At 39.8% G+C, this 23757-nt stretch overlaps 1 protein-coding gene across 1 annotated transcript in view; it reads right to left on the bottom strand.

Moving 5' to 3' along the window:
- The window catches only part of LOC108779714 (uncharacterized), a 111871-nt gene that overhangs the window by 38435 nt on the left and 49679 nt on the right, over positions 1-23757 (bottom strand). Inside the window, exon 2 of the mRNA XM_018547180.1 lies at positions 22949-22993. Within this exon, the coding sequence (XP_018402682.1) occupies positions 22949-22993 (45 nt within the window). The remainder of the gene's footprint in view (positions 1-22948; positions 22994-23757) is intronic.

Consider the following 23757-nt stretch of genomic DNA (forward strand, 5'->3'; position numbering starts at 1 on the left):
CTAACGGTGAACACACATTCGTGAATATTCCACAATATCGTGTTCTATATCAACCGCGTCAGAGATTTATAGCCGTAACGCACGATACCATTCCGTCCGCAAACTATAACGTTACGACATTATGCGGGCTGAAGATGCCGCAAAATATTTATCTCTCTTGCATCATCAGAAGCATCGGTCATTGATCTTTGTGTCTTCGGATTATTTTTGTTTATTTTACAACGATCGAGAATTAGATCGCGGATTAAAATAATCTTGAGGCTGCATTTGAATATCATAAAGCGGCATCTATTATACAATGAGAACTTAAATTTAAATTAAATTTTAAGTACAAGCTTTAAGCTCTAAGAAGTTGATAATAGTTTCCTCACATTCGACTGTGATTGGTCAATTTTTCATGGCAGGAAAGTTGTCTGTTTTATCGATTCAGTAGGACTTATATACATACAATTTGCAAGTCATTAACACATCAATGCACACAATAATATCGCACGCCCATATATACAAATAAATTTTTTAACTAATCTTTCGTATTAAGAATTTAAACTTAATTTTCTAACATCTCTCAATAGTTTGTTTACGTAATCTTTAGTCTAAATCAAGATTGTTTTATATGTGTGAAGTATAAAACATGTATATAAAGTAAATATCATTACGAATCGACGTTAGAATTAAATGTAACAAAACTATAATTGTGCAACTTTTTTCGTTTTTGGCATAAAGTCAATTCTGGTTTGGACTACATTATCGTTTATACTTTAATTTTGGAAAAATATTTTTTAATCTGTATTTAAAGGCAGTTAAAAAAAAAAACTTATTTAAAAAATAATCGTTAAAACAGGTGACTTACGGATCCCTTTAACGCTTAAGTTTTACGTCTTAAAATGTCATTGTAAACGTCACTTGAGACGCGTGCTACGTAATGCAACAACTATACAATAATATTAGTACTTTCGACAGCGCGATCGCGAGCATTAATCATGCAATCATTTTTCTTGCCTCGTGAGTCGATCGTTTCTCAGTTGTGCATAACGCATAATGACGCTTCTCCGCTCCTAGAAATTCTTCTCTACGGATCGGTCAACAATGGAGTTCAGCTCACGTAGTCGGCCTGGAAGACGAGCGAATCTCGAGGAAGAGTGCGTCCCGAGAGGGCTGCAAATACGCGACAAAGAGAAAGAAAGAAAGAGAGAGAAAGAAAGAGAGAGAACTAATATAAAGAACTCGTGGACGAGCAGGCGTCGACGTGCACGCACCAGAATAGAAAAAGGGGTCGTGCTGCTCAAGAGTCGTCGTCTGTTGTGCGAGCGTGTGAGTTGAGTGTTTGCTCGTCGACGAATCGTTTTATCGAAGGCGAAATAAGAACAGAGATTTATACTTGATAAGATCTCAAAGATCGGCGAGACTGTAACAAGGCCAAAGCGAAAGTTCGAACGTGTGTGTATCATTTTTAATTTCATTTTTACACAAAAGATACCGAATCTAAAAAAGGTATGTATTTTATACTCAGATAATGACGTCATTACTTGGTTAGTTTGTGGTGACAAAGTCATCGTATAACGACACAGGATTACAAGCTCACTTTTAACGTGAGTTAACAAGACTCGGTAAAGCACGTGGTTTAAAGCTGGTGCAAATTACAGGTCGAAAAACTCAGTCGAATCTGATTTGTCAGAATGCAAAAAGAACACGAGTCATGACGTTGCAAATAAAAATTATTCGAGTGTTTGATGTAAATGGAAAGCAAAGCAACTATTTTCTCCCTATGTCAATCAAGATAAATCAATTTTATACCTTCCTGATGCATTTGAGACGCAATAAACGTAGTATTATGCGGCTCGCTCGCTCGTCAGATAACAAGATCGCATCATGTCGCACCGCTCGAAAAAGACTCGTCATCGCTTTCGAAAATTTCTCCCTTTCCTCGAGCGTGCTGCGTACAACACCGGACCTCTCTGATTGGGAGGTCGGCCATCGGAAGGACGTGCGAGCACAGTTGTAACGCGGAGTGAAACAGAGAACTTTCACGGCCACGGGCCCGACCTGGTCACTCGGTACCGTGTGTGTATAGGGTCGAGCAACTGAGGAAAAAAATGGGACCAGGCAAGGAGGAGCAGCCGCGTCTCAGCCGTGAGAGCGGAATCGACTATAAAAAAGGAAACAGGTTATCGAATTAAAGCGTCCAAGCGATATTGAACAGCCTGAAGGCAATAATTTCTATCCCGAGGCAAATCTTCTTGTATTCGGAAGCAACGGTATTAAGCGAATTTGCGTGAGCCCATCATGCAAAAGTTCGCATATCTGACAGAAAATAAATTTTATACTCCACACGAAAAGAAGATTTATTAAAGCAACTAAAACCTTCCCTGATTTAGCAAATCTAAAATTGTAATGTACGGACAGCCGGTTTTCTATAATATGTTGAAGTAGCAAAGTTGTACAGCTGAATAAATAAATTAGCGTTTATTAGTGATCATATTTATTGTAATAGCATAGTAAATTTGTGAATACAAAGATAACTTTCTATGGAAATCAATACGTGTACGGTCTGTTTTTGTTTTCGACATTGTATCATACTCTCACTTCAAGTTCCAAAAGTGTATGTATACTTAATTCAGCCAGAAAAAACAGACTTCTATAGATCAAAATTTTTAACAAAACATAACAAAACTAGCTAAGATGGCGCATATTTTCACCAGACTGTAACTCGAAGAAAACTTGTTTACCATGCAGCAATTTTTGTCGTAGCAAAGATATCATACCAATAATTACTTACAGACATAATTTCATTGTTAAACCATCAAATCTTGTCAGTCATAGATATTGAACTTACGCAGCAAGCTGTAACTTTGCTGAATCATCCAATCTATTTTTTTCCAAGCGTCTCTCGCAATTAATTACATAAAACACACATCCTCTATATTCAATAGCGCGTATTAAGTCTCTCTCATGCCTACAAGTCTTTATGTGATTTAACTGCGCTGCACTTGCTCCGTTATTCAAGCTTCGTTCGAGGTCTCGTTCGCCTCAGCGACGATGTTCAAGCAAACGAGATCTGTCACGCACGTAGCGCATTCTTTCGTCTGCAGGCGAGGAAAAATTTCTGCCACGGCCTGGAAAAGCGGCTCGTTCGTGACTGCACCGCGACGATCCCGGGCGGAGATTCTCACTCGAATCGTTTTCCACATCGCGATAAGATCACGATAATCGTATCGGACTGTAAACTTACGACGGCCGGCGCCGTCGTTATCCAAGATAACGCAGTGATATTGCGATACCCGCTTTCTGATCGGACGATTCATCTATACCTCTTCTTTTGGAACGGAAACAGGGCCAGGGACCACTCGACGCATTCGAAGCGTCCACGTGGCCACGCGTTAGAAACGCACGTGCGTGATCCCCCTCACCCCCCCCCCCCCCCCCCCCATCGCTCGATGCTGTGAATTTTTGGTTAACTACATTCTCACTGTGTCAAGTATAGATCTTATCTCGCGCGGGCACCGCGCTATCTGGTCAAATAATCGATCCGGAGTAAATTTAGCAGAACGGGGAGATCCAGTAAACCGCTTGATAAATCTGAATACATTAAAATATAATATGAAACTTGTATCTGCGACACGTTAAACAAATTAGGAGAAAGTATTGCTCTCTCTACGTGTACAATTCGATCTCTTAATCTTCAGATTATCGCGTTGGCTTATCTGAAAAATGTGCGCAATTGCAAATCTCTTACTATCAAAATGTTATAAGATATCCGGATCTCTGATGCGTCTTTTAAATTCGGAGAAATCGATGAACGGAAAGAGTGATTCCATTATCGGGCTTGTGCGAAAGAGTCGTCCGCTTGGTTTTTCAACCTTCTCGAAGCCCCCTATGGTCGAGTCTTGCCGCAGTCTTCTTTTTCCCTCCTGCCGAGAAAACGGGCTTGTCTCTTTATATTTAGAACATAGACGACGCGCGAAACGAATGTTAATCTTCGTCGAGCAATCCCGTTGTATCTCGTGTGTGTGTCTCTTTCTCTCTCCATCCATCTCTGTCTCTGTGTGTACGTCGCACGAAATCGATCGCATCTAATGGATAATTCATCGTCACAGATTGGATAGCAACGTTTCATAATAGATACAATAAAGATGATACGCTATCAAAGCGCTATCCCGCACTGGCAAACGCGGGAGCACTTTTATAAGGACAAAGTATATGTTTCCAGCTTTAACAAGGTTATCGTCGAGATAAAAATGTTACTTTAATTTCTACGAATCAAACACTATCATTTACGAATTGAGATAGAGAATGTAACAAGTCTGTCATTGCTTTGAATTACACTTATATAAATTATATAAATATTATGAAAGGGGAGAGAGAGAAGAAAGTTCTATTTTCGAGAAACATATGTTGTCGATAATTATAGTGATAATCTTCAACAATTTGAACGTGATTTCAACAAACAGGATTTTCACATTGTTGGGAAACCTTTCAGGTTTTCCGCATCTTTTCAGCTTCAGCGAACAATGCGGCGCAGTTTCTCTACGTTTGCGATGAAAGTCCATTGTCCGTTTGTCAATGCGAGATACACCATACGACGAGCAGCGTTATGATTAGCTCACGTTGTACTCCCTGCTGATACAGCAACGCGGTGGCGCACGTTTGTACCTGTTGAAGATTGTGCCGCTGTATTGTGAGAAGAGATTTTTCGCGCAATAGGGGTTCTTGAAGAAAAGAGACGATCCACAAAGATATAATCTATTATTCATTTTGGAATAAAAAAATGTGACAAGACACACATTGAATTTTCTTCTCTGAAATATTTTTTTCTACCTTTTTTCTTTCCTCTGCGTCTCTTTCACAACATATGTAAATTCAACAAGAAAGAGTGTTATACTTGGACAATTAAATTTTCCCATGACTTGATAAACTGAAAAAGCTGCCTGTGTGTCTCTGCAAACACGCAACTGCCGGCCGCGATGTCGAGCGCACCCACACACGAAGCTGGTGGTGCGCTCGTCATGCGACGACGAGAGAGGAGCCGAGGAGCGTGAGACTGCTAGACAAACGTGCCTGCTTCATGAATGCATCTGCATTCGCGTTGAATGAGGTTAACGTTAATGAGGCGCAAACATCTCCAGACGCTGCGCAGCAGACCTTCCCTTTTATTCCCTTTTACCCCATACAGTCGGTAGCCCTCCGAGAGAGAGAGAGACGGGCTGTACGTGCATGCATTTTCTTTCCCCTTCGACTGACCGTCCGCGTCCGGTCGTCTCGCTCGGTCTGTGACGATGCACACGCGTGCTTATTCGCGGAAAAAATGAATACTGCCGCTTCCGAGAAGCATCGAGCGATTCGGTAAAGAGATGTTGTATATGTACTTCGTTTAGTTCGTTGGACGTTTCGCGAGTAATATTGGTGTTTTCCAGCAAAAGATACAGAGCACCATTCGTATCTGTGTATAAAATATGTTATTAAATATAATTCAGAAGAACGTTAAAATAGAAAGAGATAGAGACTGACCGTCTCCGCGTCCTATCTCTCTCATTTTGATCGATCAATTTGACATAGATGTCGCATTCCACTACTCTACGTCTTTTGCTAAACAAAGTGCGATAATCATCGTGTGATGTGCAGACACAAGAGAAGGAATAAGCAATTTCAACCTATCTCGAATCGAATAGAGAATATATACATTTCCGATAGGCTGAAATCATTCCTTCTTCCTTCTATTGTGTCTGCACCACACAGTGATCGCTTCGCTTTGTTTAACATTGGCAAGGATGTAATGATTCACTGTGTCATCTCGCTGGAAAACACCCTGGTATCGCTTATCGTTTGTAAATTTCCACACGTGCTCGCGTCTGTTTATGTGCGTGTGTCGAGTGAGTAAAAATCCATGTAGGGACCAAGCAGAGGTCACAAGAGCGACTTGGGTGTTTATGTTCGACCGGCACCACGACTTCTAGTCAACTGACAAAAGAAGTCGGTCAGCGGAACTGCGTTTTAGCATCGACACAATAACATCCGGCTAGTCATTAGAATTAGAATAAAATGTATGAAACAAACGAGATATCGTGTGTCCGCCTCTTTCGTCATGTATTGTCATGCATATCGATATTCTCCCTAGGGTAAATAAACCGATTAAAAAATCGTACAATCTCAACGTTGCACGCAACATGTGCTTTCAAAGACACGAGATAGGGGATCCCAATACGTACGTCGCGTCGTAACATGAGAGAGCTCCTGAGATCGATCTTCTCACAACCACGGCATCGATCTCGACGTCGCGTCGTCTTAAACGTACCGTTACCCTGGACGAGCACCCAGCAGCAGCACGCGTAATACTTACTCCATAGAGAGACTTAAGCTTCACGTGGTTGAGCGCGGGCACATCCACCATAGAGCACTTGAGGAGGATCGTGGTAGTTTGGCTGGGCATCCTTGCTGCTTTGCACTTGTCACGTGGAATGGACTATTGTATCGCTACGCCGACTATCGATCACCGCACTGATAATACGGTAGACGTTCATTGGCAGTATTGGCACGGACCGCGTGAAAATCACGATATCCAAACAGGGTGAAATGCAATTATACGATACGAATATACACGATATATACGAAGGGAACCAGGCACGAGTCTCCGGAGACACGATAAATTATAAAAAAAAAAAAAAGGCCCCCCCCCCCCCCCCCCGGCAGTGTCACGGCAGTGGCAGAATTGCAGCGCGAGACCAGCCTCGATCTCGTGCCTTTTTCGTCGCGAACACGTTTTCTTTCTTTTCCCCGAGAGTACACGAAGGGCGAGAAGAGAAGCTCGTGAGCGAGCTACCGCGGTGTGCTCGCTCTCCCGCTTGACTGAGTGACTGACTGACTGACTGGTTTTCACTCACTCACAACACGGTATCCCGTGTGCGGGAATCGTGACCACCCGTCCCATCCCACCCGTGTACATTTCCTTATCCCCACCGTCCAGTCGTCGCGGCGTCGAGCGCCAATCGCCGCCGCCGAGAGAGCGCACGCATACGCGTGTCGTGGACCACGCGTGTGGAACAGCTGCTCCGCGGACGCTCGTGTGTGCGTGCGTATAGGTTTTACTGCACGCACACGCACTTGCTGTCTGCAATACGAGGGAGAAAATTGAATCGATCAATGGGAAAGGGTATATCTGCCGAGATAATGAGGCTTTTTTTTTTTCTTTTCAAGAAACGTGGGAAAAAGTAATGAGCGGTTTTTTTTTTTTTTTGCGTAATTTTCTGTAAAAGTCGATAATGAGGGGGCACAATAAATCACGTCGTGATACAACGGAGGAATCGGTATGCATGAGAAATGACACTTGAGACAACAGACGGCGGTGTTTAACACATCAAAACAAAGAGCGGCTATCTTAGGCGGTGTAAACAGTTATAAACCGAACGTCATAAATTATCCGATTGAACGAAACTCGAAGAAACGTGTCAGTATCTCCGCCGATTGCCAGTACAGTTTCCAGCGTTTCTATTGCATCGTGACCTCTCTGTTATGATTTATAACTATCGCGAGGGAGTATCCTTCATGCCCGCGACTATCTCGCCATGTGAGGAGCAGACGGCGCAAAACCAACGAATCGACCAGTTGCACAAAAGTCGCGAACAAAAAGTCCCCTGATTTACTTTCACTCTTATCTGCCGTTACTCCCTGCGAACTGACGTGTGGAAATTGCAGATTTGCGCGGCGCGACTCACTTCCGCCTGGTTTTCAAGCGTCAATGAAACGCGAGGCGAATGCGCTCGTAAAACCTTGAAAAGTGTTCCTCGAACAGGAATAATATTCTCCAAAAAATATATCGAACGAACAAAAATCACGCTCAAAGAATAATATTTTTGTAGAAAAATAACACATTCGTATAGCTCTCCCGAGAAATAGAGAAACTTTAATAAGAAACAAAATTGCAATGTTCGAATCTGAAAATCTCGATATGATTTTAAAGGCTTATATATTATAATTGAAAATATAACGTGGAAAAAAGTAAAGTGTATATTCATTATCTTAGTTAAAAGAAAAACGTTCCAATTCAAATATTTAAAACTGTCTAATTGAGAAAAGTAACTAATTTTGAGATGTATCACTTTTCTATCCAATGGCCGAGTGATAACGTTAAATAGATATAGACATATAATAGTAAATAATTATAAACTGTCAAAATGCAACGGTTAAAAAATTATATTTAAAGTTAACAATTTAAACAACATCATCAGAACATCGCGATTAAGAAATTGTAGGATGAAGTACGAATGAAATAAAGTGCAGGAAACCTAGAACGACCCCATAAGATGTGGCTACGTCGTAACCGTACTACCGTCGTGGTCAGGATCAACTTGTCAAGGTAATGTCCAGCGGCTAAGACGTTCTGCTTTACTTCAGCAAGACCGCACGGATAAAAACCGCAGATTTCTTGATCGCGTGAGGACAGATCTTCGTTGCTACTGTCGCAGCAACAGCAAGCAGGTGAGTAAGTTTTTCATGTTAGTACGCTGGCGAGCGCGTGTCTCGTGATACTTATCTTGATTTCGTGCTCCGTCTGTAAAATGTCGGCTGCCAGTTACGCAAGTCTGTTGCCGCGGCCTTTAACCTCGGGCAGGGCCAGCGAATTGACACCTCATTTAGCGTCTTTGGAAGGATTCCTTAGTTAGGCACTTCATGATAATGAAAAAGCCGTAAATTTACCGCTCGAAACAATTAGCTCTAGTCTCTCGGTGTGCTATAATTTCTTAGTTTAAAAATGATATACTACGTAGTTTTTAAATAGATAGTTTGCAACAAGAACCCACGTTAGCTCATATGCTCCTTTATTAATTCTTATTAACTCAGTTCTCACGGAAAGCGCGCTTCTATACTCTTTCTAATTTAAAACATATAATTTCTTTAAATTAATAAGGAAATTTACGTATAAATTTAAATCTACCGAAATTATTTCGTACGGAATTTTATTTCTTCCCATAGAAGCAGACCTCGTACAATTAACGTAACGCAACTAGAACCGATACGTTTAAAAAAAAAAGCACAAGAAATTTTATACGTCTAGACGGCACGTTTACGTCATCGAGAAGAGTATCTCGATAATAGCGAGGTCGAAGTCAACGAGACGAATGCCCAATCCGATCACGTAACAGCAACGGTTCGTAACGGGCCCGGTGGTGTCGGGGCCCGCCTAGAATCCCGGCGGCATTGTGGTACCATCGTTCGCCAGCCACCAGCATAATAATCGCATAAATTCGCGGAAGCATAGCGGCCCGATGACATTGGGACTCGCCCCATACGCGACTTCCTCTCTTCTTCGTTCTCTCGGCCTTAATCCGGCTCTCCGCGTTTTCATCCGGCGGGCCGCTTACGACAAGAGACTTCAACCATAAGTGGACAATGGAAGACCGCGCGGGGCCCATTATACGGCGCGAACGGTGCATTTACGAGGGTGTGCGCTTGCGCTCGCGTGGGTGTTCGTCGTGTACTGCGAGTCTTTGTTGTGCCATCGTAAAGAAGAAACGGCGGAGCGACGAGATCGTGCCGAGGCCGAGGTATACGCGACAGCTGTCTGACCTGATTCCGCGAAAAGACTTCTAACCGTAATCGCGCGCGGTGGGCGAGCGTTTTTTTTTCTGACGTCGTTGTCGTCGAGGAAAAACAGACGCACGCGAGCAGATACCTATGTCCTCTAGATAAAATAGCAGTGAGTGACCTCACCTGCGCAATTACGTAGCGAGCTACCGGCACTGACTCATTAACAGAGACGTTCATGAGTGTACTTCACTTCCATGAACTCCAAATTACATTTTCCAAGATTTAGTTTTATCTTCATACGCTCGCGTATGAATCGATAAGTTCGTCAGTTTATAGGAAAAAATATCTGATTGCATAAATTGGAAATCTGCAGATAAAACAACCGGAAAGGTTGATAAATCAGATCCTTATAATTAAATATATTCTAGTCAGAGATAATCAGAAATTCCATTACACTCATTACACGGGAAGAATGGTTTTGCCGATGTAACTAAAAATTTAACTAGATACAGATCTGAAAATAATTTTGTTAGATCATCGAAATAATTATGTAAAATTTGCAACGTCAAAAGCAATATACTGTATAAAGTTTTGATTCTAGCAATCAGTTTGAACGTCCTATATTTATAATATTTTGATCGTCTAACAAAACACTATTTTTACATCAGTACCTAGTTAAATTTTCAAATACTTTAAATCATTCTTTCGAGGAAGATTTCTGATTCTTGTATGATCAGAATGTATTCCATAGTTTTATAATCAAAACATTTTCCTAAATGTTCAATTTCAAACTTAATGCCATGATTCACATCAGCGCTTTCTCTACACTGAAAGAAATGTTAGTATGAATAAGTGAATTACGAAAACTTTCTTATTTTTTAATTAAAAAATATGTTAAAGTAATCAAATTTTAATTAAAACGATACAATTTCTTAATTAAAGGTAAGAAATTTTTTGTAATTCACATAAGAACGAAATAATGGTTATTCATAATAAACATTTATATCAGCGTATCGCTAATAGAACATTCCTGATACTATACTACGTAAGGCGATATATCTGAAATAATAGAAAGTTAAGTTCCACGTAACTAAAAATTTCCAACGACTTTGCTTCGCGGAATGAATCCGTCGGGACAAATTCAACTCACACGCTAAATAATTAATTCGCAAAGACGAATGCCAATGCAAATGCGTCGAAAGGCACACAGCAGTAGTCGCGTCTCGCTGGAGCAATGTGAAAAAGACGCGTGAGTCATCATCAGAGATCATACCGCGTCACGAAAGTGAGAGGGACAATCGCGCTGACTCAATACGGCGTTTACCTGAAAACGAAATCTCACGTCAGATGCAGGTGCAAAACGTGCGTTCGCTTCGGCCGTGTGACCGCCATTCCGCATTTTGTTAGCAGTATCTTTCCGGAATTCAGATAACAAAATCCAACGAGGAAACGCGTCATTATCGCACAGTGCCAGCAATGTCGAGCATCGGTATAGAGATTTCCTAATGTCCAGACTATTTCTGTTTCGTTGACACATTACAACGCATAAATATTATTTTTTGTCTGTAATTATCATTATTTTCGCATTTCGTTCGGATACAGAACCGTATACACTAAAAAAAGTATCTGCTAATATTAATCAAACTTAGATGATAAATTATTACTAAAAATGAAATAATTAATGAAGTAATTCCAATTAAGTATTCGATTAATAATCAAAATTAATTAAAGTACAGTAAACGCGTATTCTACTTTTGTCAATATCGTCCTATTTTAAAATTTTCCAATTACTAGGTAATTGGTTACTATTATTATATATTTTCGATAGTATTTATTGAATTGCACCAGTACGCTAAACAAAATAATTATAATATTTGGTTAACCATTTTCAGATTTTTTCAGTGTACGTCTCATGATTTCATATATAATTAAAAATTCCTTTTTTGGGATTATCTCTGAATAAGGTAAATATACGCATTTGCATTTTTTTTTGAAGCCGGATGGAAAAACCTCGAAACGTCACGGGTCACATTCGAATCTATTATATCGCAAAACGGATGCAGTCATCCGGGAAAAAGATTCGTATATGTTTTCATTTTTCATGGAAGAGATGATCGCAATGATTAGAGGGGGGAAAAAAAAAGAAAACGAGAATAAGCGTTGTTTTCAGACGATATTCTTTCCGATAATTCCAGTCGTAAACAAGAAAGAGCTGCTTTCTCTCCTGATTTATTTATATCCCATACATCACTTTCTGACGCATTGTATTATCATACATTACAATGAGGCGAATCTATCGTTGTCTATTTACTTGCGCGCTCTGGGAAGAACGCAATCAGCTGGAAACCGATACGCGAATTTGAGTCCCGTTTAATGTTCAACTCGCTCTCGGGAACACTTGACTTATGTGACAACCGCGATCCTAATGATTCCGCAGGGCAGAGAGGTATTCTCTCTCGGACGGTAATATTCCCTCTATCTCCTTCGGTCTCTGCGTGCGTTTTGTTTAGTAATAGCGGTGTTCCATAATCGCGACGGTAAACGGACGGACGTGCCATGTCGAAGTTCATAAAAATCGAAATTGCACCGTGAGTGCAGTTACGTGCGCAGTGTATGGAAATACAATTATGGGCGTATCTACCAACCACTCTTTCGAAATAATATCATGTACCGTTTTACATTGTCGACCTCTGTACGGCTTATATCGTTTCTTCACGATTTAATATATATATATATACACACTTTTATAGGTTTATATATATATAGATGTAATACCACCTTTTCGCGTCCTTCAGCTTCTGAACCGTAAAGTACTCGCTCACGTTGCAAGTTGCCGTAATACTTCCTGGAGGCGAGTGTTACTCGCGCTCGCAAGTGCTAATTTTCCGCTCCGTTCGAGATGTTGCGGCAACTCGCGGGAAAACAAGCCAATTTTTGCTTTCGACACTTGCACCGAACTATCGAAAAAGTGCCTAAAAGTCGAAAGTTCGCACAAACTTCACCGAGTCCGCCGACGCGGCGCGCGCGTGTTCTCTGATGAAAATAAAAAGACACAATTCCGCGGGCAAGATACGTCCGAGACCTAGCTTGCGAGAGTGCCTGGCATACTTTATGCTTCCGTGAATTCGCGTAAAACGAGTAACGACAGAAATTCCATTACTATTGCTGCGGCGAGCGCAACACTCGCGAGCCGCTCTGTCATTCCTTCGCCTCGTTCTGTATCGCGTTCATTCCTGATGCAGAACGACGTGGTGCGGCCACGGGTGGAACCGTCGATCTCTCACGTTTGAGCTCTTTGTTGTACAGATCGAATACCGCAATTTTTTAATCTTCCTCGATGCACTGCTCGAGCCACCGTTTGAAACGCCGCGGATTGTAGAGCATAAAACTCGTGTCACACTACACTATTGGAAACCAAAGACTACAAATTAGAGATTAGAATTCGACTAGTCAAACAATTATAATTTTAATCCATTTTTTAATCTGCAATGTGTACACTGAAAATAATATTTAATAAATCATTTATTTGAATAATGCCAGTTTTAAATATTTACTAAATATAAAGATATATTTATTTGGTACAAGAATTAATTTGATTATTTAACTATTATTTCTGTTTTTGGAATAAATATAATTTAATGTTTAATTGAAATTATTCAAATAAATATTTATAAAAATTTATAATAGTACATTTTTTCTCAGTGTAGTATGATATGAATTAATTTAAAACTCGACGCAAGCTAGAGACAAAGCAGTGGCTGAGAAGTGATTCTAGTCAAATTAATATTTGAGTCATCATGAATTGGAGGAAAAACATTTTCCAACAAAGGAGGGGAGTTACGCTTATTACAGATCATAATGATTATTCACCTGACATTACTCACTCGATTAAGTCGTATTATTCACGCAATACTAGTTATATGCATGTATGAACTATTTAACAGAAAAAAGAGAGCGATTGCTTTATTAAAATATTCTTCTAACGAAGTACGCAAATCGCAAAACGTGAATGCGTAAAAATGCAGATTGTTCATCAAGCTCGCGTTACTTCCTGCTCATTAATAATCTACGCGAGCTTCGCGATATTGCGCTCTCTTGTTGGCGTCGATAATTAACTCGGAAAAATCGTGAACGTTTTATCAAAATTCTCATTTGCGAATAAAATGATACATCTTTCTACGTTTCCTTTAAAAGATTTAAATAAGCTCTGGATAAAACTTTACATCTCCGTAAATCAAAACAACACCGAGTATCTCTTATATTTTCCGATATTTTCAGATTGCAAATAAAAAATCCAGATACATTTCGTATCTAAGATAGCAAAAAGACAGTTGTCAAATTTTTTTTAAATAAAAAATATTTAAGGTAGTTATACCCTAAAACATTAAGAATGTCTTGAAATTTTCGTTTCAAGTAATTTAGGTATTAATATCTTCACAGAAAGGATTTCTAATAGTGAGGAAAAAAAAATTCTTGACGCACTTCATCTTAGCTCAACCCTATACATTATAAAATTAAGATTATTTTAAAATGAAATCAATAATTGCATTCTATTCTATTATCTTGAAACAAGTATAATATGTATAAATTTATATATATTCTTACATTTAGAATAAGTCTATCCAGTTATATACGCGATGCTGCAACATCAAAGCAGCGAAACTCTCGTGGTGTAGCGCGTTAGATAAAAAACATAGAAACACGCGAAATGAGAGATCCCTAGTTCGAGTTTCGGCTGAGTCAGTTTTTCGTTGCCGAAAACACTTTCACGTTGCATAAATACACTTTCTTCCGCAAAAATAGAATAATGTTTAAATGAAAAATATTGTGTCGAATTAAAATTTTTCTATTAAGAAAATTAATGAGCTAACATCAAGAATACTTTATCATATTCTAAATTAAAAAATTTTTCATTTAAGATTAAAGTATCTACTCTCTGAAAAATAAATATGATTGGCTCTACGTCTTATTTTATTCTAGATCTTGGAGTAGCATTGAATATAGAAATCTTTTCTGTGAGTGTATATATGTCTGTAAAATTTGAACTTGATTTATTGTCCCGTTCCTGAGATATAACCGACCAAACTGCGCAGATTGTTCTATATTTGCTGTAAAGGACCTTATATAATGTATATATGTCAAAAACTTGGAGTTTAATGATAATAAGTAATTAGACTTGTAACACATTTATTGATTAACATGAGACATGAATTTGAATTGCACACGTGTCGTCAAACACACATGATCGCCATTGCAATGTAACCATTTTCGCCGTGATATGACACAAATTTTCATATAGCATCGAAATCGCATTCAAGAAATTAATGAAAAACGAGTCTCATGTAGTTGAATTTATGAAGAAGCATGGGTAACAAGACCGCAAATATTCACCGTATGATATTAAAGTTAGTCAATAAAAAATCTTGATTTTATACACTTTCTCTGAAAGAGAATTGACGAAGTCTTGTAGGTACGGCAACGTCGCACTTTCAATGACAATGCCATCATATAGATTTGGTATATCTCGTTTCTCATTAAAAGTGAGGTTATGCCATTCTTGTCGTTTCTTCGTAAGAGCCGCTTTACATTTTTCTTTTCTTGCTAAAACTTTACTTTTAATATATTTTCCTTTGTATCGTGATTGTACGGACATTTTTGTCTTTTATATAATATAAATATTTTGACAGCGATGCTTCGGTGCTTGTGCCTGTCACTGTATCGTCTACTCGTAAAAATGTCACGATCTAATTTCTCTTATGTACTCCGTGATACGTAGATTTATCTTTTTTCCTTAAATTAACTTATCTCATCATGATTTAATATTGTAAGTGTATAAAATACATTGTTTTTTTTATTCTTAAATTTTACATAACAATATATATTGATTTAAATTTAGAGTTATATTTGAGTCCGTCGTTGACTCGCATAGTTGGAGTCAACCCAGAAAAAATACAACATTACTCGTTGTAGAGAATTAAACTTTTTTTTATTAATTATTAAACTTTTTTTTCATAAATTCTCGATTATCTCTTGCAACCGTAATAATAATTAAAAATTTTATATGGTAGGAGAAGCTAAAATATCCCTTTTGTAGGTAAAACAAGATTGATATTCATTAAAAATGAATATTGGAAATTTTATATTCTTTTGTTATTAAAAGAGAGAGAGAAGTATTATAATGTGTATGTGAGAAATAATAGTATTTTAACTCAAACGTACTGATAAAAATATTCTCGTTACGCGCGCGCACAGGCGCGTGTGAGAGTAACATCAAAAACGTGAGAATAATATTATTAAAAAAATAATGTCGACTATAAGCCATAAGTAGAAATAATTCATTTGAATTTGAAACTAGAAAAAGACAGCCAATGATATAATAAAATATTTTTTTACGCGATTTGTCACAAATATAGAATCGCAAAGACACGAATTGTTTCGAGGTAAAGTACTCGGTCATCTAATTGGTTTCCTAGACGAGATAAGGACAATCGTGGAACCCGGACACAGATATGAGCAAGAAAAAAGACAAAGACCGTTCGGACGTCATTAGAACATGCACGAAGAAAGAAACCTGCGCCGATGGCGCGCGTTAAGTGTGTAAGAGTGTAGCATGAGTAGTCCGCTCCACTCCGCTCGCTCGTTCGTGACGCGCGTAATTGTGCGTTAGGTGCCGCCGCGCCGACTTTTATCTAGTCAGCGGAGGCAATGACTCACGCCTAATGCGGGTCGTACATTAAGAAAGCCGGAATTTTAATTCCGCTTTGAAAGCATGCCTGTCGCGTTACACGTCGCGCGATCTTTCGCGCCGGCTGTCCTTTACGCGAAACACGATTTTATCTCCTACTTCGCCTCTCTGACTGTCGGTCCCTTTCTTTCTCTCGCGTCTGTCTGCTGTCCACCGTCGTTATTTTAAGATTATCTTTGCCCTGTATGGGTAAGATAACGGTAAGAGCGTTTCTGAGATATGGCGCGAGAGAAAGTTTCGAAGAAGCTCTTCTTATATAGCGTAACTTTTTCAAAAGACATAACGCTCGTATTAATCTGGAGCGACCTACATTCGCGATGTATCTTATATAGGTACTTGCCTGGAACAATTTGTCTCGCGCCCTTCCTACCCCCAGCCAAATCTCAGCGCGGTACTGCCACTCGTGGAACTTCATTCGTTCTCGCTCGTCTTCCTGTCGCTTTATCGTTACTTTGAGTTTAACTCGCTTCCAAGTTTAACGTCCGATCGCGTACTTGGACCGAAGTGGGCTAACGAGCACAAGCTCGCGATCTCGACAACGATCGACAGTCAACTATCTCGCCGTATGCGCTCGTTCCGTATAAGCACTGCCGGTGTTACATCGGGCGCCGCGTATGACTCATGTGCGTAAAGAATCTCTGGCGTGCGTGAGACACGACGTGCATGAATGAAAATAACGTCGCGTTGCCACGGTGACGAGGTGAGAGGTGTGTGGGTGCTCGAGGAAGCGGGCTTTTATGAATGAACCGACGGCAATGCACGCGGACGCATCTCTCTCGTCGGCGACGAGCGCTTGACGCGAAACAGTCCTTTCGTTATAAACGCGCCGACCGTTCCCAGAAAGGATTTAACACTTTACTGGTCATAAATGGTGATCAAAGCGGTGTCGCCCTTCCGCTGCAGTCGATATCGCTCACAACAAAGCGTCGGCGTGACGTCGCGTCGCCGTCATCAATCTGCGCAGACATTAATCGTGCGCATGTAAAAATTGCCCTTCAATTTACGCGCTTTATCCTTGAAAAGCCTGATTCTGTCGGAAGCATGCAGTCCGATGATCCCGTTGCGTCACTTGTTTGACTTGAAAGCGATCGATCATCGCGCAACTCATTGACGAATCCAGAAATTTGAGCCGCTCGTTGGCCAATTAATTCCATTTTTCGAATATGTTATTTAAAATTGTGTATATTGTCATATATATAGAGCGCGAAAAATTAATCAAACATTTTGACAATAAAATTTTAAAATATTTATAAAGTGAAGCTAACTGATTTTGGCCAATAAGAGGCTCAGGAGAATTATTCGCCGAATGAAACACGCCGCGAGCGAAATCCTTTTTAAAGTGAACTGTGAAAAAGTAAAATATGAAATTGTTATTTAAATTATTACATTAAAAAATATTATTAAAATATAATATAACTCAAAAAACGCTTCATTCAAGTTTATATTGACACAAAATAATATATAATACAATAGAATCTATATTTTTCATGGAGAACTTCTTAAATTAAAAAATATTTTTGGAATATATATCAAAATTGTCATTAAACATTTCAGGAATATTGAAAATATATACAATATATATTCAACAAATAGTTAAAAAAAAAAAGAAAACTCTAAAGGGAGAGGGCATACCCCGTTCCATGGATTTGCCAATGGTATGACATACCGTTGACAAAAGGAAATCGATTAATAAAAAAATTGTGAACAGACCGGTGCGTTGATTATTTTCCTGATACTCGAACAAGAAGAATCCACGACGACGCGTCTTGTAAAATGATCATTATTACTATTATTAATGTCTCGTCACGAGTAAATGCTCTATCATTATTGCCTCGTTACGTTGGGTTTGATGCGAAAAATCTCTACGCGAGACGTGGGCAGTACTCCGAGCACTTCGCGAGCGTGTGCGCGCGCGGAAAAAGTTGCGCGGTCGAAGGCCTCGTCCGAGTAAAAAGTCACGCCGGTTAAAAACGCGTTCTCCTCGACTTGCGAAAGTGTGACGACCAGCGAGTACCTGCAGACTTCTGCGCGCACGTATAATGCACTTCGTGTCGGTGTAAACTGCAACGAGTAAGTAAACATGTTTAGCGCCCACTCGAGAGATTCGCGATGGTTCTCAAAACGCGAGACGAGCGGCGCGGGACCACCAGAGGAGAATCATTCGACTGCCGACTTCTTCTTCCCCTCCGGGGTCCTCGCGGCGATGATATCGCCGTTACGGTGCTATTGTGATTATTCCGTTTGCACAGCCGACAACGGAATATCGTGTCGATTCTCAGGGGTTCTCTCTCTTTCACGTATATGCTTTAACGACTCCGTGTTAAGCGACGTATACAATCGAGATTTTAAGGCGTAAAATTTTTACTTTAAGCACTATAGGCCGTAAGAGAAACTGACCAATCGTAATCAAGTATTTTCCTCACATTTCACTGCGATTGGTCGAAATTTAAGACCCACGCTTTAAAATCTCACTGTGTATAGACGCCGCTTAATACAAGCTCAACTCGGTCGAGAACGAACGTTAATTAGGGACGTAACAAACTTACCCGTCGTGCGCGCACGAGAAAAGAAATATCAATTCTTTTGTTTATTTTATTATCGATCTACACAGCATGGGTGCGCGTTTAACGATGCGTTGAACGCCACACGTGCTGAACGGGGACGAGAAATAGACTGTTAAAACACACCGGCACGCGCAGACGAAGTTGAGCTTAATTTGCGACGCGATTGTAACAAAACACTAGCCGCACGGAGCTTTCATTTACGGATGATTAATTTTGCATCCGCGCATGCCCGAGCATCTTGAGTCCGCAAATCGTTGCGCTCGCCCACGTTCCATTACCGCCGTCGTGTTATATAGCGGCAATAACGCAATACGATTCGCGGACTTCGTCCTATTATACGCGAAAGCCGACCAGATGATTCATCGCCGATACCAACGGCCTTGTTATCAATGAGCCGCCACTTTTAAGCCATTAACCCCGTGTGTCGAAGGTTTATCGCTCGCTGCGGAGCGAGTCTTTTTCTTTCCATTTCAGCGATTCGCGGTGGAAAACACGTATTATGCGAACCGTGCGGAAATCATCGGGGCAAGAAAATGCGATTCGTCATCGACCTTGAATCCGTCACGGCGCGAACGCTCCCTCTCTCGTGGGATCAGAGGGAGCGCACGTGGAAAATAATCGCGAAACCATAGTACCGGATAACAAACAAGCGGGCACGTGGAGAGCCGGTGCATCGTCAGTTTGAACTTGTAAATTCCATTAAGCGCCAAGGCTGCATAATCCCATTGGACGGTACGTCCAATCAGCGTGAATTTACAACTAAAGGATTTGTATGAGCGTGCAACTTGCTATTCAGAGGATGCAGCTTAGTTGTGAAACGCACTGCGCTCGTTAAATCGTCGACGAACAAGTGCCGCGTTCGATGGTATGCGTGAACGTGAGGCAAAATCGCGACAAAATCCTGTCCAGTATAACCGGAACGAAATTGAAAACAATTTTTCGCATTCCGCGGAAAGAAAAAGAACCGGAAAGAAATCTGGAGCTCCATTTTCATCCTATCTCCCTGAGATTGATTGTTAAATCAATGATTTCCAATAGTCTATTCTTTGTTAGATATCAATGATAATCCAATTCCTTGAGTTAAATAACATGTTATTATTTTTAACTTTCATGTGTGTCGAAATGTAAATCAGACCATTTCTGTGGTTTACAGTTTCAAAATAAATAACACGTCCATATTAATGTATACACTTGGTAAATAATATTTGAGCCCAATTTAATAAATTTTGTTGAGTTAAATTGATTAACTTTAGTGTTTTAGTTAAATTAACGACGTGTGTAATAGAAATGGCGATCTATAGAAATGATTGGATATAATTTGACATTATGAATTTAACAGGGTAAACGATAGTTACAACGACAAAAATAATAATAATTTGTAATTTGGAGTATACGTATTAAGTGCTAATTCCTAACCAAGCTTTAAGTGACTCCTCTCCACTGACCGTTGACTCGACGTTGAGTTCTTGTTAGTCGCACTCGAAGCGAAACTACGAAACAGGACGGGTATATCCCGAGCTTAAGTCAGTCCCTAGCCGAGTAATTAATTTGCATTCGCGAGACCAACACAGTCACAAAATTATTCACAGTAAGGGCGATCTGTTTCCTATCTCTACACACTACTATTCCAAGCAGCCGACTTGCTCAGATCACACCATTAGTCCTCGTTAATTAACGATGTTAAGATAACGTCACGACGATAGCCATTGCTGCTACATCCTCCTAATTCCCTGTCAACACACAAATTCTATTATACAAATCTCTGAGAGGGCGCGATTAACTCCAAGTACTCGCTCGCCATGTAAAACGAAAAACGAGTTTAACTGCCACGCCTTTCGAGAAATAAAGTATGTATTTTTCAGTCAAATGTATATTTTTCACATTATCTCGTTCTTCGCTACCGAATGCGATCTCTCGCCTAGATCTGTTAGTTGTGAAAGCGACGATCGCGCACCGCGCGAAAACGGAATCGAGGCAGCAGCGGACACGTGTACGATCGCGCGTAATTGAAGAAATTTACGCGTACGTTGTTTAACGGCCGTGACAATTAGAGATGGAGAAAGTAAGGAAATGGGTATTAGCGAGTCACCGTCGTCCTCTAACAAGACGTCTTCGATGAGGTGATTTAACGAGGCATCGTAGTTAATATACTTCGTTGAATCATGATTGATCAAACACGTCGTTGGTCAATTAGCAGACTTGTCGATGTATTTGGAGAATTTCGAGATTTTCAATAATCGCCGTCTGATATTGCTGGAAAGTCTGCTTTTAAAACTAACGTCGCGCGCGCGCGCGCGCTCATATACTTGTACACATACGCAGAATTTGCATTTGCACACAGGAAACTTTCGCGGAAATCTATATGGCCAACCGTTCGATTGTCGGTTTCAAGAGACGGACAACTCGGTGAAATCAACTCAATTAGCGTTGAATGTTTTACTCGCGGAGAGAATCCCGAATTAAGAATGCGCATATCCGCCAAGCGGAATCAGGATCGCTCACACAATTCGTACGAGTAAAATTGACCGTGAATTTTTCTGACCTTCTTCCTTATATTATATATTTGACAAAGGCTCCGTGGCTTTTCATACGCAAACTCCGATCCACTCTATAAAAAACACCGTTTGTGCACTTTCGTTTGACAAATATGCATTTAATAATGCACTGCCCGACGGAAGATCTTTCTGCCCTCATTTCTATCGCACCATATTTCATATACTTTACGCCGTAATCACTTTCACAAATTTGCATAATTATCATACTTCCGTATATCTTACATTCGGACGATAAATATCGCTATATTGCGCTTCGATTAATTTCTTACTCAGTTAGTATAAAGTTCTACAACCCCATCTATGTTGCAAATTGAAGCAAGATTACTTGAGCAAATTCAAGTTCGCCTTACAGTAAGAAGAAAAGTTTGATGATTGTTCAACGTTTAAAAAAAGTAATTTACAACAAGCAAGCAGGGGGAACATCATGGTCCACGAAAGTAACTGGAACACGAGAAACTCATTGATTATTTTCTCGAGCAGAGGATAACTTGAGTTAACTTGAAACACTTGCTCTGGCGCAAGTGCGGGATAGTAATCTCTAATAAGGCAAGTTATTTCCGAAGAGACTTGTTAGTGAAAACGCACGCGGACACAACTTTGGGATTTCTCCCGTGCAATAAACCTATTCAACTATAACAAGATTTACGTGTTCGTTAGGTTATAACTTATCTACGCATTACTATTAGTATCGATATCGGTTTCTCTTCATACATATTTAATCGCTCATTATTCGCGTGGATCGTACACCTCCTGCACCTTGTTTTGCTAATTGTATGAATTTATACTCATTATTGTATTTAACGCAAATTGTTTCACACGATTAAAAAGAAATTGTATTTCTTAATTTTTATCTGAAAGATGTATACACAGAGAGAACTGTGTTACCGAAATATTTAAAAGATTAGCTAGATACAGATGTAAAAATAATTTTATTGGGCCATGCTTATCGAAATAATTACGTTTAAACTGATTGCAAGAATGTTAAAAATTTGCAGCCAGTTCATTGTTTCAAATTTTTACATATTGTTTTGATAGTCCAACAAAGGTATTTTCGGATCTGTATTTAGCTAAACTTTTAGACACCTCAATAAAATCGTTCTTTCAGTAGAATATAATATCAATCTTTATTATTGTTAAAATATAAATCATCAGAAAGAACAATGAAAATTGAGAGATAATGTTAGGATGTCAGAAGCACCTCACGAATAATAGAAAGTTAAGTGTCAATAACAATGACGATATGTCGCCTGTTGTAACAGAATGCATCGCAAAAATATCCGCGGTCATACGCATATCCGGACACCCGAGTCGAAGCGGATACAAACTGTTCTCCGCCATGTTATTAAACGGCCCTTCCTGTACGATGTAACGCGACATGCATGCTAATCGAACGAGCTTGTATCGACAAGTTCCGACCCACGTGGGTAGAAGCCGTCGTGGGCATCTACTTGACTGGACCAGCGGATTAGCGGTTCTCAGCGCGGATTTCTCACCGTGACTTGTATAATCCTCCGGCCATCGAGAAGATCGACTACGATTTCTAACGACAATTTAAATTGACTCACCCTCCCCTTCTTTTCTGTCGCATGTTCTTTGGATCGCCTACTCACCTGCAAATCAGAATAGCACAAGAAAATTAGAACTGATAGAAATCTTTAACTTAATATTGGTATGTCCTATTCTAAGAAGCGTTTCTTCTTTAAATAAAATTGCAATAATGGGAAATATAAACTAAAAAAAATTGAATTTTTATAATCGTAGATTTTAACCGCGTCCTGATTTACATTTACGCGTAAAATTCCTGTGTCGAGATCGAATGAATACACGTCTCAAGATCGTTTCTTGTGTCGAATGCATCGGATGAGTGACTTGAACGAAGGAATGTGCCAATAAAGGCGCAAGTGCAACGACTGACAAATTACTTCGATGCATTCTGCGACGCACTGATAAAGTTCATTGGGCTTTTGTGGTCGCTCGTTGCTCTTTGTCGTTCTGTTACGGAGAATTAACCATCTCACTTTGCTAAACTTTGCAGTGCACAATCGCGACGCTACGTGAAATGAAAGGAATTATCGCGAATGTGCGAGACCAGAATCGTAATATTTATACTCTGAATAAACAATAGAAGTAAAATTAATTATACGATTATACAAATGTACTATATCTATATAGGATACTCTCTGCTCTTTCTCTGTCTCTCTCAGACCACTTTTTCTTGGACAATTGAGTAAATATATGAAATATTGAATGCTAACTTTTATTGCGTTTTAAACAGGTGTACTTTCACCGAACGCCCAGTTTTAAGTAATTAAACTTGCATGACTGTAATTTCTAATGTGTGTCACATCTCATCGAAAACAAGTTGTACAGAAAA

This window comes from Cyphomyrmex costatus, unplaced genomic scaffold, assembly GCF_001594065.2.
Source record: "Cyphomyrmex costatus isolate MS0001 unplaced genomic scaffold, Ccosl1.0 scaffold121, whole genome shotgun sequence".
Taxonomy (NCBI): Eukaryota; Metazoa; Arthropoda; class Insecta; order Hymenoptera; family Formicidae; genus Cyphomyrmex; species Cyphomyrmex costatus.